This window comes from Corvus cornix, chromosome 1 (assembly GCF_000738735.6).
Source record: "Corvus cornix cornix isolate S_Up_H32 chromosome 1, ASM73873v5, whole genome shotgun sequence".
Lineage (NCBI taxonomy): Eukaryota > Metazoa > Chordata > Aves > Passeriformes > Corvidae > Corvus > Corvus cornix.
The window spans coordinates 86,889,706-86,905,946 of record NC_046332.1 but is presented as its reverse complement, the minus strand read 5'-3'; the positions used below and the strand labels follow the sequence as shown (position 1 = coordinate 86,905,946).

General features: G+C 40.7%; 1 protein-coding gene across 7 annotated transcripts in view; it reads left to right on the top strand.

Annotated features, from left to right (window-relative positions):
- CRACDL (CRACD like) overlaps positions 1-16,241 on the top strand; it is a 65,588-nt gene that overhangs the window by 27,814 nt on the left and 21,533 nt on the right. For 6 of the 7 annotated variants that reach the window (XM_039548510.1, XM_010394229.4, XM_010394228.4 and 3 more), the window contains 5 exons: positions 10,107-10,183; positions 11,144-11,309; positions 14,247-14,382; positions 14,749-14,913; positions 15,538-15,606. In XM_039548510.1, coding sequence (XP_039404444.1) covers positions 10,117-10,183; positions 11,144-11,309; positions 14,247-14,382; positions 14,749-14,913; positions 15,538-15,606 — 603 coding nt within the window. In that variant the 5' untranslated portion in view covers positions 10,107-10,116. The remainder of the gene's footprint in view (positions 1-10,106; positions 10,184-11,143; positions 11,310-14,246; positions 14,383-14,748; positions 14,914-15,537; positions 15,607-16,241) is intronic. The other variant, XM_010394230.4, reaches the window with a different exon arrangement.

Sequence of the window (16,241 nt, the reverse complement as noted above, 5' to 3'; positions counted from 1 at the left end):
GGATATAACTATATTCTGTGTTCAGTTGAATGCAACATTTTAAAAGATTTGTCATTAACTTTTAAAGAAACTTAACAAAATGGTTGAAATTACTCTATAGACTACAACACACATTATGGACCTGTGAAAACTGGGCCAAATTCAGTTCTAGATGTTAGCAACTGACTTCCTTGTCTGGTTAACTTGGCTCACCGAATCTCCTTCAGAACAGCAGATAAAGCTGAACAAGGATCTCATTCCGGGTACTGCTAAACATTTCTGTATCTTAAACTCCCATTAACCTCTGCACTGTACAAGAACACCCTTACATTAGGCTAATTGATGGGGCAGCAGGTGTCAGTGAGCCGTTGCTCAGGGCTTGCTGTGCTTCCAGGGGAGACTTGCTCTTTCTTTACCACAAAAGAAGTGTGTGTGTCTGTATGTAGGTGAATAGACAATTTATTGTATTCATGGTTCCAAAAAAGCAAGAAAGGATCAATGAAAGCCCTGTTATATTTCCGTGAGTTTAAAGGCACGGAGACTTTATAACACTGTTGATATTTCTACTCATTCTGAATACCAAAAGACCTGGTATAATTATTTTTGTGAAATAGCTTCAGGAATGTTCCCAGTGCTGAATTCAACAGTAATTGCAATCACAACATGTAGAATCAAATGTAATTTTGTTCTAACTGAAGAAAGACATTTTACTTTATTTTCCATTGCTTTTCAAGGAGAGGCACAGTGAATTTTTAATACTTCACTGACCCTTGACTCTGAGTGATGTTAGCTTGCTATTGTAAAAAAAGGTATGAACTTCTTCAGAACATTATTAGCAAAATACTCTATGTGAACACTTGATATTATTTAAGTTAAAAATACAGATTGTTCTTCCATCAGTAAAAATGGCTGGTACAAACCTAAAAGTCTGGTAGTCTATTGAGCTGTTTGTGCTCATAAATATAGCAGAGGATCTCTGGTAGGCAGCTAGCTGGGGGAGATCTTGTGTATTTGTGTAAAACAGCTATGTCTTTATTATCCCTGCATGCTGAGGAAGAAGGAGAGCCAATGTGGCTTTTTTACTTTAACAGTTCTCTTAATAATAATTCTTTCCATGTTGGTAGAATAAATCTCCTGGCCGCTCTATTAAATCACAAAAAATAAAGGACCAAAAGCAAGAAGGAAAGGGTTACGGCATAGGAATAAGACATTTCACATGAGTTTGCTTTATTCTTTATTCTGCCAATGCAGACTCCTCCCCCCACCCCCCTTCCTGTAGTTCTTTTATATGGTTCTTTGCTTTGCTTTGGTTTTGGTTTGTTGGGGTTTCTTGTTTGTTTAAAGAAAGCATGCAAGTCAAGCTAAGGCTTTTCCCACGAACAAAATATGACCTTTGTGAAGGTGTACATCCTCAGGTTACTGGGCTCTATCAGGGAAGAAGGTTCCCTTCACCCTTCTGGAACAGCCTATTCCCTGCACTATCCAGGACACCAGACTGGGCAGTCCTAGTTATGCCTTCTGGCCTGTTTGTGTGTTCTGTAGCAATGCACTATTTTAAAAAACAAAAAGTTCACTCCTCAAAAGCTGCTTAGGAGGAAAGTTTATTTCATGGAGTGTTTCTCACTTCTCTCAGAAATGCTGAGGAAAGGAAGGACTATTAATTCTTGGGGGGAAAAAAGGTAGAAAAGGAAGGTTTTCCCCTCTCCCTCCCATCCCTTGGAAATGCACTGTGCTTGTAATAGAGAAAGGAATGTGCTGTTGGCAGGGTTGTGGCAGAAGGGCTGATGAAGGATCTGATGAGAATCTGCACAGCCTTTGGAATAATAACAGGGGCAGATGCACCAGAGAGTAGTTTGGCCTGGTTAGGCAAAGGAAAAAACACACTGCCCAACAGCAGTGAAAGACTGAAAACAACTGAATGTCCAGAAAACCCTGAAAGGCTTGGGAAGATTTTTCTGTTGTAGCCCATAAAGCCTCACATGCTATTCATGGCAGACCTTGCCTTGTTTGCACAAAGGCTTGCGCTCAAAGCCCATGCAGCAAACTCTATCCTATCTCCTCTCTCCAATCTTCCTTTTAGCAGGTATTTTATTACATGACATCCCTTGATGTCTCTTCTCAGTGATCCCAGGGACATCCAGCCCCACCTTATGTTTACATTGTATGCAACAGGAATTTGAGTGATAGATGAAGTACTGCAAAGGCAAGGGCTGATGCAAAGGGGCAGTAGTGTGTATAGTAGTTATACACACTACAGTAGTTATACGTTGCTGCTCTGTGTGGGACAGCTTGGTATTCTTCCACCTCCACCCACACTGGGGGTGGAAGAATAGCAAACTGGCTCAAGGAACAGCATTGGAAGAGGTATGTGCTGGTGCAACTGGCTTTTATTAGTTATTTCTGAGAGAAAAGGCAAATCACTCACAGCTAGCTCTATTCATTTTGACAGTGGGTGGGAAGAGGATCAGAGGATCCCCAACTGGCAGAGTTTTAAAAGAAAAGGACATTGACTTTGTATTCAGGTTGGGTGTTCTCACCTGGATGCTGGCCTAGGACCCATGCAGCCATGGAGAGGATGCTGGCAGCAAAGATATGTGAGCCAGCCTTGCTCTGAGCATGAGGAGTGGCTCAGAGGCTCTCACCACACCAATGTGGTTGTGCAATATGCAAATTTTCTTTTAATGTAAGAGCATGCCACAAACATCGCATTAGCTGGAGAAAAATGTTAGCCACAAGCAAAGAAACAAACACTTTTATCAGCCAATAATGCAGATAAGAAAAGATGGGGAAGGTGTACGAGCTTCAGTGGGAGACAGATGAAAATGGATAGCAAACTGTCATTTAGACAGTGAACTGTTTGTGAAAATACCACATTTTGATGATGTTCCTGTGGACATCAGTCAGTGTAAACAAATAGGTGCTAACAGCATCTGCACTAAATTATTAAAACAAGCAAAGAACACATGAAGTCATAGACTTTGCAAAGCAATACTTTTTGTTTACCGATTCACACCATTTGAACAAAATTGAAGGAGATGATTGTCTGCCCAACTTTGAAAACAAAATGCGAAGTTGTATACAAAAACTGAAAGGATGTTTTTCTTTCTGGTTTGGTATGAAGTTTATTTTTGATATTTTATATGGACTTGGTAGTAGAAACCAGTGCAGTTTTCTCAGAAAATGTCTTCTCTGGGTAAGTTATTTTTAATAATTCACACATGATGAGGACACAGGCAGAATATGTACAGATACTGTAGAGATGCTGACATATGGTAGAAAGGCAGTGTGACCCTTCAGTCCCAGTGCTGGGACTCTGGATAAAGCTTCTAGGATGGCTGTGTGTACGTAAGCAGGCACTCAGGTGCATTTGTTCACTTGATTCAAAAATTGGAGGCCAAATAAAAAATGAAAAGTGAAACTCCTTTGACTTAATGAGAGGTCTGAAGCAGGAAGATGTATAGCTTTGGAAAGGAGGTTGCAGTTGTTACAAAATTCTCCTGTCCTTTTTATGAGATTTTTGGATATGTTTATACAGACAAATCAGATTCCCAGAGACCTGCACGTCACACATACGGACATTCCTAATACCCGGGCTCATACGTGCTGTGCTAGCTCAGGGGCAGCACTTCACTATGCTTCTTAGACCTCCTGTTGCAGGTGGTTTATCTTAGAAACAAAAGCTCAAGATGATGGATGCCTTTTGGAAACGATTTTATAATTGGACATACTGTGAGAGATTTAGTTTTAGCTAGGCTCAAGCATTATCACTTGGGAGTACTGACAGTTGCTTGGGAGTTTGAAAGGAGGAGACAATGATCTCTGTTAGCAGGAGGAGGGCTGAGCAGAGAGGTGTGTCGAACAGCAGGGTTTCTTGAGCTGTGTGAATACCTGCCTGCTGCCCTACACTTTTCCTTCTGCCACACCCCATTGCACAATGTTTTCAGCACGAGGTCTCCCCTGGCTGCAGGGGTAAACCTTTGCTTGGGAGGCAGGTGATCACAACACACTTTTGAGCCTGTGCTTTACCAAGGCATGGCACCCTGGGGCTGTGTCCAGGTGATGCTTTTGTTAATGCACATGCCAGAGAGCTGGAGCATCTCCAGGGTTGTGAAAGCACTGCTGGTGTGCCTGGGATGGCCGAGGACCATGGCAGGCACCCTGGGCTTGCTCCCCCTGCAAACTTTGAGCTGTCCCATTTCTGAGTCCAAGTGACAGGAGAAGAGGCTGTGTGGCCTCTGGATGGTGCCTTCATTTCAGGTCTGAGTCCTCAGAGAGGGGGAGGATGAGAAAAAGCTGCCTCAGCCTTTGCCCCTGGCATTTGGGATGGTTTTGAGTTGGTTACTCTCTCAGCTAGAGGAGTATCTTTGAGTATTTGGGTTTTCTTTATATCCCCAGAATCCCTGCTTTTTCTTCTTCCCTTTTTTTCCCCTCTCCAAGTCTCCAAGGCTGTGTAATATTAGTAGGAATGCTAGTGTATATCATGATGTTCAGAGAAAAGGGCAGCTCTTCCTCTCATGTGAAATAATTTCCCTCAATTCAGATTTTTTTAACTCCTCATGTTTATTTGTCTACTAGAAAAGAGATATTCTTATACAAAAGAGAAATGAAAGGTGTTAATTGCTATTGCTTGGTTTTTGGATACACAGTTTTGAGTGTACTGGCATTTGGAAGGTATAGGAAGGGGAATAAAAACCTGTTGTGCTGCTATATTCCATCTCTATTCTCTGCAGTGGCAGAGTCTTAGATGTATTTCTTGTATCATAGCTTATCTAGAAAGGACCTAGGAAGGAAGAAGGGGAGTGAAAGAAGTTTCTGCTGGGAAAAGTCCAATATAGCAAAAATAGTGTTATAAAGAGGTAATATTTAGGAATTTGTCATCCAACATTTTTGGCTTATAAAGCTCATAATAAATTGATAAACCAAGTACCTCTAGTATTCCATTGTGAAAAGAACCACAAATACAATAAAGAAAGAGGAAAAAGGTGTGACTGCCAGTGGTGTGGCAAATCTTGCCCTTGCTAACAAGGGAGAACCAAGGAAGGTTGCTTCTCTAGGATGAAAATCCTGCTGAGTTTTCAGACCACAGGATGATTTAATTAAGTGATGGGCTTCAGTAAATCCTTGGGGAAACTGGAAATGAGAAAGCTCAGCAGCCAAGCCTCTAGGTCCAAGCATAACTGCGCAATGAATACCACCCGTCCCAGTGGGTGCTGATTCAAAGCTGCTGGATTTTGTCAGTATTTCGTTGCACAGCTCTTAAACTTGTAGGCCATTGTAGACTTTAAACAAAGCTTTGAGGGTGAAAAAATTTAGCTCCAGAGCAAAAACTCCAATCTCTGCTTACATCAGGGAAATGACAAGCAGTTACAGTCATATGAAGGGTAAACTCTGGATTTTTTTGTTTCTCCTCCTAAGTATCATGTTTGAATCAAATCTTTCCTATGATGAATGTATTAATACTGGAAAGTTTGTTACAGATGTTGAGCAAAAGTCTTGAAAGATACCGTTAAAATACATTACACTGAAGGAAAAAGGGAAGACATAGATAGTAGGGTTTTCCAAGTTTATATATTTGGGAAAGAAAATAGGATTATCTCCTGGTGGTGAACACCAGTGTTTCTCTGACAGTGCAGAGGAAGCATTTAAAAGGAAAACCAGCTTCCCCCAGGTTAATAAAAACATCATAGTAAATTTTAAGGTAGAAATGAATGTGATTGTCTACAGCGAGGTTTGGTGAGACACTAAGCCAGGCAGTGCCTGGCTTGCAGAGCATCACAGAGGGATCTCTGGCAGCTGCTGGATGCTCAGCAAGGATCAGTATCTCTTCACACTGTCTTGGGATATTGCTCCAATGCAAAGCATCACTTGGCAAAGCACTCAAGTAAGCGGCTAAGTGTCAGCTTCAGTGTTTGCTCAAAACCAGGGTTTGCTAAAAATGAATCTGTTGACTTTTGAGCATGTTTCTGAAAACCTGAACACCAGCACACTGCCTAGAAACATTTTGCAAGTTCTTCTAGTCCCCTCTGCTACCTGCTGATTCCCCTCCCTGTTCTGTTCTCAGGTTAAGGAAGGATGTGACCATTCATCCCTTGATACAAACAAATCTCCCCTTGGTAACAGCAGGCACAAAACTCTTCTGCATCCTTGGTATGGGGTGGGTGGCTGCACCTCATTGCCCTCGTCATAGTGTATGTTTGCACAACATAGTGACTGCTGCGAGGGCTGCTGTCACTCCTACTCTGTGTCACCCACCATTGGCCTGGGACAGTCACATGAAACTCTGGGTTTGCGCTAGAAACTTGTCTTTTGAACTGAAAACCAAATCCTTATAGTTGCATGATGAGTTGAGAGGCAGTTTTTATAAAAGCTTTACAGTCACCCTGCTGCAAACCCAGTATTGCTTACCTGACCCAAACTTATAGGATTTATTTGCCATAATTTAAAATAACCATTTCCTTGCTGAGGATAAGAGAGTCTCTGGGCTCCTGCACAGGAGGTAGAGGCCACTGGTACTTGTGCCCAGTGTCTCCTGCACCCAGGTGCCTCTGACCTGCACCTTGGGTTGCTTTCTGCCTCACTCCAAAGTTATCCTACCTGGACAACCTTCCTCCCTGCACACAGCCCAGGTCTCTTGGGCAGCTCTCCCCCAGCAAAGCAGCCAGTTTTTCCCCCAGGTGACACTGAGCTGTCTAGGGATGACTCTGGCAGCAGTGGTGGAACCTGGTGTTACGGAAATTACGCATGCCAGCCGCAATACCTGGGTTCGACTGGGTTTCACCTGAATCAATAAGCTGAAAGACAGATTCCTCTATAAACGTGCTTTTTATTAATAGCATTACAGCCTGAGTTGGGCATCTCTCAAGAGGGTCCTTGAAAAGAAATCCTTGGTTAACCTGCTAAAGCAGTACATGGACAAACAGTATCTTTCAAACAATCTTTGTGTGTTTTGCTGGCAAGGAACAAATCATTTATGTGTTGGACAGGTTTAGAACCTCCAGGTAATATAATATCTTCCTAATTTTCTCTTTGTCACTCTGACATGTGATCCTTAAAATAGTTGCAGATGTCAGAGCCAGCTGGGTCCACAAATACACTTGCTATTATATTTTATCATAATAAATAATAGTAAAGTATTATTAAGATTCTGGAGAGCCATTCCCCTGTACCTCAACAGAACCCATTACAATCTTTTCTAGTAGTTGTTGGATGTTATGCTGGTCTCTGTCTACATTCCTGTACTTTAGTTCAATTTACTCATCTCCTCACAAGCTCTAATCACACTTTGGCAATTATCTCTGTCTGATTATTGTCTCTGACTGATCCAACCAGGATCAGTCTGAGGTCAGACAGCCCAACTTCCCCTTGCCAGTAGGGTCAACTGCACATGTTTTTTTCAATTGTTTTATCTTGCTCATGTGGATGGCACAACTCCTTCAGCAACAGGCCAGCATTGGCCCAGGATGGGTCATATCCAGAACAAATAATATAAAATAATGATGTACATTGACCTGCATCTTCCCTTAACCTAGGAATTTGATTTCCCCTCATAATGAAATCCCCATGATTCCAGGGGTGATGGAATAAGAGTACCACATACACACACACACACACACACACACACACACACACACACGGTGGCCAAGCACCTCCTTCCTCACAAGCCAGGGCTCCAGCCCTGCACCCTTGCAAGAGACACAGCAGTGGAGGGCTGCCTTCCTTGGGTTTTGGGAGCTTTTTGGTAAGACACTAATTCTTAAATATGTTAGGAAACAGCAAAAACTTGGTGGGTCTGAAGAATTGCTGCATGAGGGCAGAAGGGGAGTGAGTATCTTTCGTCAAGATGCATGACTGGCAAGGAGAGAGCCCTTTAAGGTTAAGTGTCCTTCTGTTTACTCTTAAGTCAGGAGATTTATGCTGCAACCCTGGTCACGTATTAGTGTTCCTCAATGTTTGGGGCATCCAGTGGAAACACTCTTTGTGACCTCAGATGTCACAAAATAAATCACACAAATCTTTGCATGCATTATGGCAGAGCTAACTTTTCTTTTTTAATTGGTTTTATTCTCTAGAAATTTGTCTGCCAAGGTTTGGGACAGGGACACAATTCTGGTTTGTCGGGAATATAATATACTGTCTGATTGAATTTTGCCAGAGGGAACATGTTCATACTTGCCTGCATGTTTCAAACAAATATTGTCACTGTGTGGGGATTTATCCCCCAGTGGCTTTACTATGGAGAACTAATGAAGTATGGCATACAAACATTTGGATAAAAAAAACCAAACCCTCACCTGAGTGCAGCTGGATGCAGCAGGGTGATGCCAGTGAGCCACAGATAGGGATGTGAGTTATGTCATCCATAATTTATACAGAGACTGTAGGATCCCACTTCTGGATGTGTGTAGCTTATAGATGCTACAGGGCATGCATATAACAGCTGAAGCTTTAAAGGTATTGATTTACATTCCTGCCATTGCTACTGCAACGTGACAGCAGGAATCTGAGACCCCCTGTTTAACACAGCCACAGCCCACAATACATATTTATCTGTCACCTCCCAGTGGACATTTACTTTAAAAATAAAGGTATCCTAGAATCACAGAATTGTTTGTGTTGGAATGGACCTTAAAGAACATCTAGTTCCGACCTCCCTGCCATAGGCAGGGACACCTTCCACTAGACCAGATTGCTCAAAGCCTCATCCAGCCTGACCTTGAACACTTCCAGGGGTTTAGTATCCACAGCTTCTCTGGGCAACCTGTTCCAGTGCCTCACCGCCCTCATCCGTGTTTTTTTGTAGGGTAGGTTCCTCATTAATTCTCTACACTTAAGGCAGATGCCCTTGACCAAAAGTTGCTCACTCTCATGTTTATGTTGTGATTTGGTACCCGGTGGGTGGTGGCAGGGGGTGTTTTACACCCAAGGTGTGGCTCTGTCTGGTGCAGAAGCCCCGGAGCTGCCAGGCAGTAGAGGTGCCTTTGCTGTGGCTGTCCTGCAGCCATGTGCTGTGGCCAGGCTCAGGTGGCTGCGGATGGTTCAGGATGTTGTGTTTTAGATTTGAGTAATAAGGGTTTCGTTTCCATTTCACTAACTTGTTGAATTTACGAGCCTTGTTTCTTAAGTCTCCTGGTACTTCAGTGGATCAAAAGAGCCACAATCTACTCACCCTCCCATCTGGGTTGTGGCATGACCATCTGTCACCATTACAGCCCAAAGAGTGACTCTACAACATTTAACTCACTATCCAATCAATGGCATCCGTGACTTTATTCTCCCTTGACCATGGAATTTTGCTCTCCAGATGAAGAAAAGAGAGCACAGACTACTGCATGGGAAACGCAATTTAAATTACAGATATAATATCTTCAGGCTTTGGACATGTACAGTTTAGCAATTATTTTTTAATTTAGGAACCTTAATAAGCAAAGTAATATTTTGCTTTCGAAAAGTTAAGAAGAGAGAAGAAAATAAGAAAATCTGTTGTTTTATATTTTACTTGTATTTCTCTGTCACTAATTCTCCCTAACTGTTATCTATTAAAAATAAAAAAAGGAATAGAAAGAATCATTATCTTTTCGCATGTTTCTTTAGAAGGGAGAAAAACTACAATCTGTAGAATACTTCAAATTGGATATAAATAAGGGGAAAATACATGGGGTTCTCTACTATTGTTACTTGTACACTTACTCAAATGCTGTAATTTTGTCATTTTGTCTCTGGTCCTGAATGGGCTGAGAAAGGGAGATCAAAGAAGCCCACTTCCTCTGATGCATGTTTTTAGAAGCATTCAAGAATTCACCAAACTCAGTCTTCAGACAGGAGAGGCTGGTCGACTAAACTGTCCTGTACTATTGTCTTCTGAAAGTGGAAATAGTCTGTGGAATCTATTATATCTTAGCCTATTAAGTACCATATGGGATATTTTTATATATTATGTATATTTTATGTATATTTATATATACACACACATATATTTAGACATATCTGGAGACATATATTATGTAAGCATACACATAATATTCTATTCTATATTTTTTTGTTTTAGTAACTTGCCTGTATGTGTACATATATTTAGTAAAGTACTGTTATTTTGTTGATATGACTAACCCTTTTTGTACCTCCTTTAGTGATTGCCACATGAGTTCCTCAAGGATAATGGACTCTAAGATGAGAGAGGCTGAAGGAGATGGAGAGGACAATTCAGGTAGAATTTCTTCCTTCCCCAGTGAATGAAAAGTGCTGTGACTTCTTGAGCTTCTATGCCTTTGCTCTATCACAGAAGTGAATTTGTTCATTTAGAGAACACATTCTGCCTTTCTCTTCACCTGTTTCCAAAAGCTGTTACATGTTTTCAGTATTTTCAGAGGCTTGAAATAAGATTTTTGTAGCATCTTGTGAACAGGCTAACTTTTTTACCCAACAAGATCCAAGAGTAGGTGAAATGCTGACAGGGATGCCTCACAATGCTGTCATACCAGCTTAAACAAACCAGGCACAAGTTGTTGGAATTCTTGTGCAAAACACTGATTTAATTTTAAAGAGTTTCCTTCACAGAGCTTGCAACTGATCCTAATTTAGGTCTTCCCTTACTGAGCAGAGTAGAATTGCTTTTCAAGGTTAGCATTTGATTCCTAGATGAATACTTTGTGATCTATTGAATCTTGTAATTAGCATTCAAAATATTCTCGATGTATTATAAACCCAACATTTAAAAGGCATTAGCCTCCCGACACTGCACGTTCACCTGTGTATGCCTTTTCTACACTTAAATTGGTTTTGGTAGCATTGCTCTTATCATTACTGCTTAGCTTGCTGAGCAAAGGCAGTGGGTTTCCAAGTAATAATTTCTTTTTTGTATCCTAGGCAGTTAAGACCAAATTTTTCCTTCACAATTTAATTACCTCAAGAGGCAAGTAGAAACTCTATTAGGAATGATTCTACACCATTGGTTATTTCTTATGTCTCATAAACATTGCAATCCATTCTCCAAGATAACGGTAATTTCATGCTATCAGTATAGTCTTGAAAGGCATTAATGCAAGAGTGGACTGTGTTGCATTTTCCAGGAAAAAAATTCACTTATGCAAAAAATTATAAAGAAATGTTATTGTTCAAAAATTTTCACATGCTGCTGGTTGTATCTTCTTTATGTTTCTTCACTTAGGAAAGAAAAAGTCAAAGTTCAAGTCTTTCAAAAAGTTTTTTGGTAAAAAGAAAAGGAAAGAGACATCATCTTCTGTGAGCAGCAGTCTGAAGTTGTGCCAGTCAACAAGTGATGTCCCAGCCTCTCATGACGTGCGCGTTAGTTACGATTCTGAAGATGAACTTGAGTAAGTCTTTGGACTCTGTCTCGTAAACAAATACAAAATTGCTACAATGTTTGGAGATTAAAGACACCCCAAAATTGCCTCCTCCCCTTGTTCAGAATGCTGTATTTCCAAATAGTTGCTTTTCCTAGGAAAGTACAAATTAAAATGGCTGATGCAAGGCAAATCAGAAGGGAATTGGATGGGGTGTAGCAAGAAATTAGTAATGAAAAAAGCTTTCACTTAATCATAAATAAGCCTTGGGTTATAATTTCAAAAAAATGTCATTTACATCTTCAAAAATGAATTAGATACTCAGTTTATATTCTACCAGGATTGTCTTATGCCCCTAAAATGTAACTGCTAAGGATTGTTAGAGAAATGTAGCCATTTATGCCAGAGTTTGAAAGCAAGGAAGGACTAATGGGACGACTGCAACTGAAATCAGTAGGATCCAGAGGCTCTGAAGCCTTTTTTTCCTCTGTATACATGGGATTCATCTGACCAAAGGAAAAGTGTCTGCATTTGAGTTATAGAACCACAGATTCATAGAATGGTTTGAGTTGCAAGGGTCTTTAGACATCATCCAGTTCCAACCTCTCGCCATGGACAGGAATAGTTACTTACCAGCTGCCTTTTATAATCAGAGAGAAGACAGCATTGCTAACAAAGCTTGTATCATCCTTATGCATGAAATAGGCTCTGGAAGTGTCTGTATCTCCCCACTGAATGTAAACAGGAGCTTGGGATAACCAACTCCAATGTAAATAGCGTGATTTGGTGTCTGAAGTTAGACCACATGAGTCACATCCTGTGTATCTCTTTGCCTCTGAAAACCCTGTCTTCATCCAGACATTGCAAAAACATTACCCACTATGAAAGGTAACCATGAGAAACCCGGTCTAAACATTCAGACATGTCTCTGGATGGAGAGGTGGACTGAAGAGCCCCTTGGCTAACTAAAAAGCAATTCTTTGCATTGGTGGATGTTGTGCCTCTCAGAACAAGCCTCCTGGTCCTCAAGCAGGAGGTGCTGCTGTGCCCCGGAGTGGGAAAGGAAACCATCCCAGCCATTTAAAACGACATTATTCGATGTGGCCACCAGGCAGCGCCAAACAACCAAAAGAAATTATTAACTACTTTTTCTTTTTTTTCCTTTTTTTTCTTTGGTGGTTTGGTTTGGTTTGGTTTCATCTTTTTGCTTTCATGGCATTGGCAATAGCAAAGTTTGTTAGTCCATCTTGAAGCCCTAGGAGTTCTGGGCTGGCAGCATCAGGTGGTGTGTAGTGTTGTTGTTTGACAACTTACTTACAAGACATGGGTGGTGAGATTTTCCTTCCCCGTGTATGGCTCAATAAGGGCATGTCTGAGTAGGTGCCATCTCTGGCTGTTTTGGCCGTATTCCTGTGCTGTAACTTGAAGGGTTGTTACATTATTGTTTCTTAATATCTATTTAGATAGACAAAGACCAGGAAAGTATTTGAAAGGAAGGAAAATTAATTCGAACACACTTAATCTGAGGAGACATGTAGAGTACCTCCATTATGTGTCTGGGAGGGATGCATCTACTAGAAAGGGGAAATGAGGATGGAATGCTGGGGTAAATGTGCCCATGCAACGACACTGCCAGCGTGGCTGCCGCCCTTGTTAAATGTTGGTGCGTTGGGCACCACTGCAGCCCTGACTGGCACCTGCTCTGCAAATTGCTATAGATCTGTCTGACCTTGGATGCATTGCAGAGATCACATTTGCACTTCGATAAATTGTTCTTCTAATGTCGCTAATGCATTAAGCAGAAGTAGCAGGCCTTCCTTCCTTCTGCAGCAAGAATGTAAATCAACTCTTTCCTGCTATTGTTTTATCAAATATATTTATAGCAGCCTTTATGAGAAAAATACTACTGTCTGCCATGTTTGTTTATGTTTGTCCTCAATGTCCCTATGACAGTAGCTAGGATCCAGAAATACAGTTCTTTTTTCTTTTCTGCTCAATTAACTTGATAGTTACATGAACCTGAACAATTCTGTATTCTGCGCTCATTTGCCATTTCACAGCTCCCTGATTTAAAAAATTTTAAAAGGGTACTCTTAAAAAAAATTCTGTGTGCACATTTCTTGTCCCTGCTCAGTCAGGGTACAAACTAAGCTGAGGAAAATGAGCACAAGAAACTTCCTAGCAGCTAGCTCTCTGTCTGTGGGCCTTCTCTACCATTCCCATAAGGAAAGAAGATGCTCATATCCCACATGCACCATTTGCAAAAGAAGTTGCCTAACGCATCAGAAGCAGGAAACAGAATATGAGAGAAACTGCCCACAAAGCGTCTCCCACTTCCTCTAACTAGGCCACAAAGATTGTCCATGAAAAAATGTGTCTCACAGGCTCATAAGAGAAGATACGAGGGATCTTGATATAGAGAATAGCACCTTTTAAGGATATATGCAAATGATTCCATGTGAGGACTACATTGCCTGAAATGTTTTTGCTAATGATTTGTATGGCAGAGATATATTAAATGCTGTACCACATTTAGATAGTAAAAGGTATTTATTCTTCCGATGATTAGCAAGAACTCTCAGTACAGGCTTGTTTATGTGAACTCCCTTCATTTTGCACCTGGGCTTGCCTGTGGCACCCTGACACCACTCAGCTGCCGGCTTCCACTCAAGGGGCAGTAGCTTTTTCCATAAGATATAACTCATCCTCTGGGGTTAAACTGCCTTTAACCTTGATTCAGTTTGTTAACGTGTCAGATAACAGCATTTACAAATTTTTTTGTTGTTTTTAAAGGTGTTACTTAGATTAGCCTGAATGACTGTATTGTATTCATGGAGAAGTCTGCAATCTTGTTTGTGATGTATGCTGTGCATGCCTGTCTCCCATTCCACTCTCAATAGACTACGTGAGTTAAGAGAAATGGCAAAAAAGTTTGCATGTTTTCACTCATTTGTTGTATTATTCTAGGACACACAAAGGCATTATGGGAAGCAGAGCTTTGTCACATGATAGCATTTTTATCCTTGAGACTGGGCAAGAGCCTGCAAGGCCAGTAAGAGTGTTTTCTCAAGAAAACGTTTCTGATCGAATTAGAGCTTTACAGGTAATTTACACAACATAATTTTTTTTTAAATGCAAGAAGTGGAATGCCTTTCCAGGCTTGATTTTTTTTTAATGTTATTTGTGGTTGAACATTTGATTAGTAAGTAATATCTGTCGGCAGCTTACATCAAATATTGCATTTGTTAATTAGACAGCACTATCCTGTCTTGGTTCTACGTAAATGATAGCTGGAAAATGGATAGTTTATTTGGCTCCCTAAGAGAATATGTAACTGCAGATGTCCTGTGCCCTGAATCATTCAATTGTGAAGTAAAAATAACGGTAACTCATTGACCTCAGCTTAAAAAATGTTGTGGGAAAAACTCCATCACTATCATAAGCTAATGTTTTTTATGCCACGCTGAAGCTGAAACTCCAGCCCACCATGAAATTGGGACCTCCACCTCCATTTGGACTTCATGCAAAGCGAACAGAGGATGCTGGGACCAGTTCTGAAGATGATGGATTACCCAGAAGCCCTCCAGAAATATCTTTGCTTCATGAAAGCCTAAACTCAGGCGTGAAAACGAGAGTGAGTAGTTCCAGTGTTGACAAAAATGAGTGTTTAATGACTTCTTTTACCTATATGTGGAAGGTAGAATAAAGTATTTGGTTTTATGTATCACTGTTTTACCTCTGAGCAATTCAGAAATGCCTTGCTCCAACTGGGAAAACACTCTCTCTCTATGTAAACAGCTACTTAGAGTCTGTGTCCTATTGAAATATAAGTATCACACCAGAAAATGCAGAACTAGGAAGAAGAGTATGTGTTTGTGTGCATGCATGGCAATGCTGTGTTTTTTATAGAGCCTACAAAGAGCTGCCAGGCATAAAAAAAAATACAGCTGAAAAATCTGTATTCCTCCTTGAGTGTGCTGATAAGAGAGCTCTCTAATGTTCTTCTAGGTTGTCATTGGAAAAAGAAACATAAAATAATCTGAATTGTTTTTTATGATAGTTTTGTTAGACATTATTTAATTCTTTATCTGCATGTCTGATGCTTTATGTTTGCAGTGTCCTTGCTAATCCTTAAGACTATAGAGAAAACCAACTTACATTGTCAGTACCTTTGTGCACTTTGTGTAGATGGTTTCTGCAATTATATCCACCTTGTTTGTCATCTTTTACTGAATCTCTTCCTCATTCCATCCCACAGTTCTCTGACTCTCACAAGCACCTTAGCTCTTTGAGTTTAGCTGGAACAGGCAGTGAAGAAGAAGAACAGGTAACTTCTGCCAAATGTATTAAGGGACAAGCAATGATCCATAACAGTTTTTAAAAGAAATAGAAAAAATACTATTTTGTTGCCTGTCTGCTGCAAAAAACAGCTTTGTATGCATGTAATTGCCTGCCTGTCTGTTTGCTGTTTTAATGCCTGTCTGTCTAACTTAAAAACTATGATTATTTATCCACATAATTCTGATGCAAGGTAATCTCCCATTGATAATAATTAAGGTCTCTAGAAAAGCTCATATCCTTTAGCAAACTTTATAGACATGATTTAATCTCCAAGCACAACCAACCAGATTTAGACACTGAAGTAGTGCCCATTTTTTGAAAGACGGGAAATTGCAGTAAAGGCTGCTTGACTTATATGCATAGGATAAGGGAGAAAGCTTATTGAAGAGATGGGAACAAGCTCTAGATCCTCTGAAATCTGCCCAGATCCTGCTTTAAGTACAAAGTTACCTCACACTGACACAGAAAGTGTTTGCCTGATGATAGTGGCTGACACTGCTGCTTAGGAGTCTGAGTTCAGCCGTCAGTCGGATTCTGGCTGTGAATTTTGCTGAAGTGATGTTTTTCAGAGCTCAAGTATAGGCGCATGGATGGCTTTCTTCAATCAGCAGCCAGCCGTTC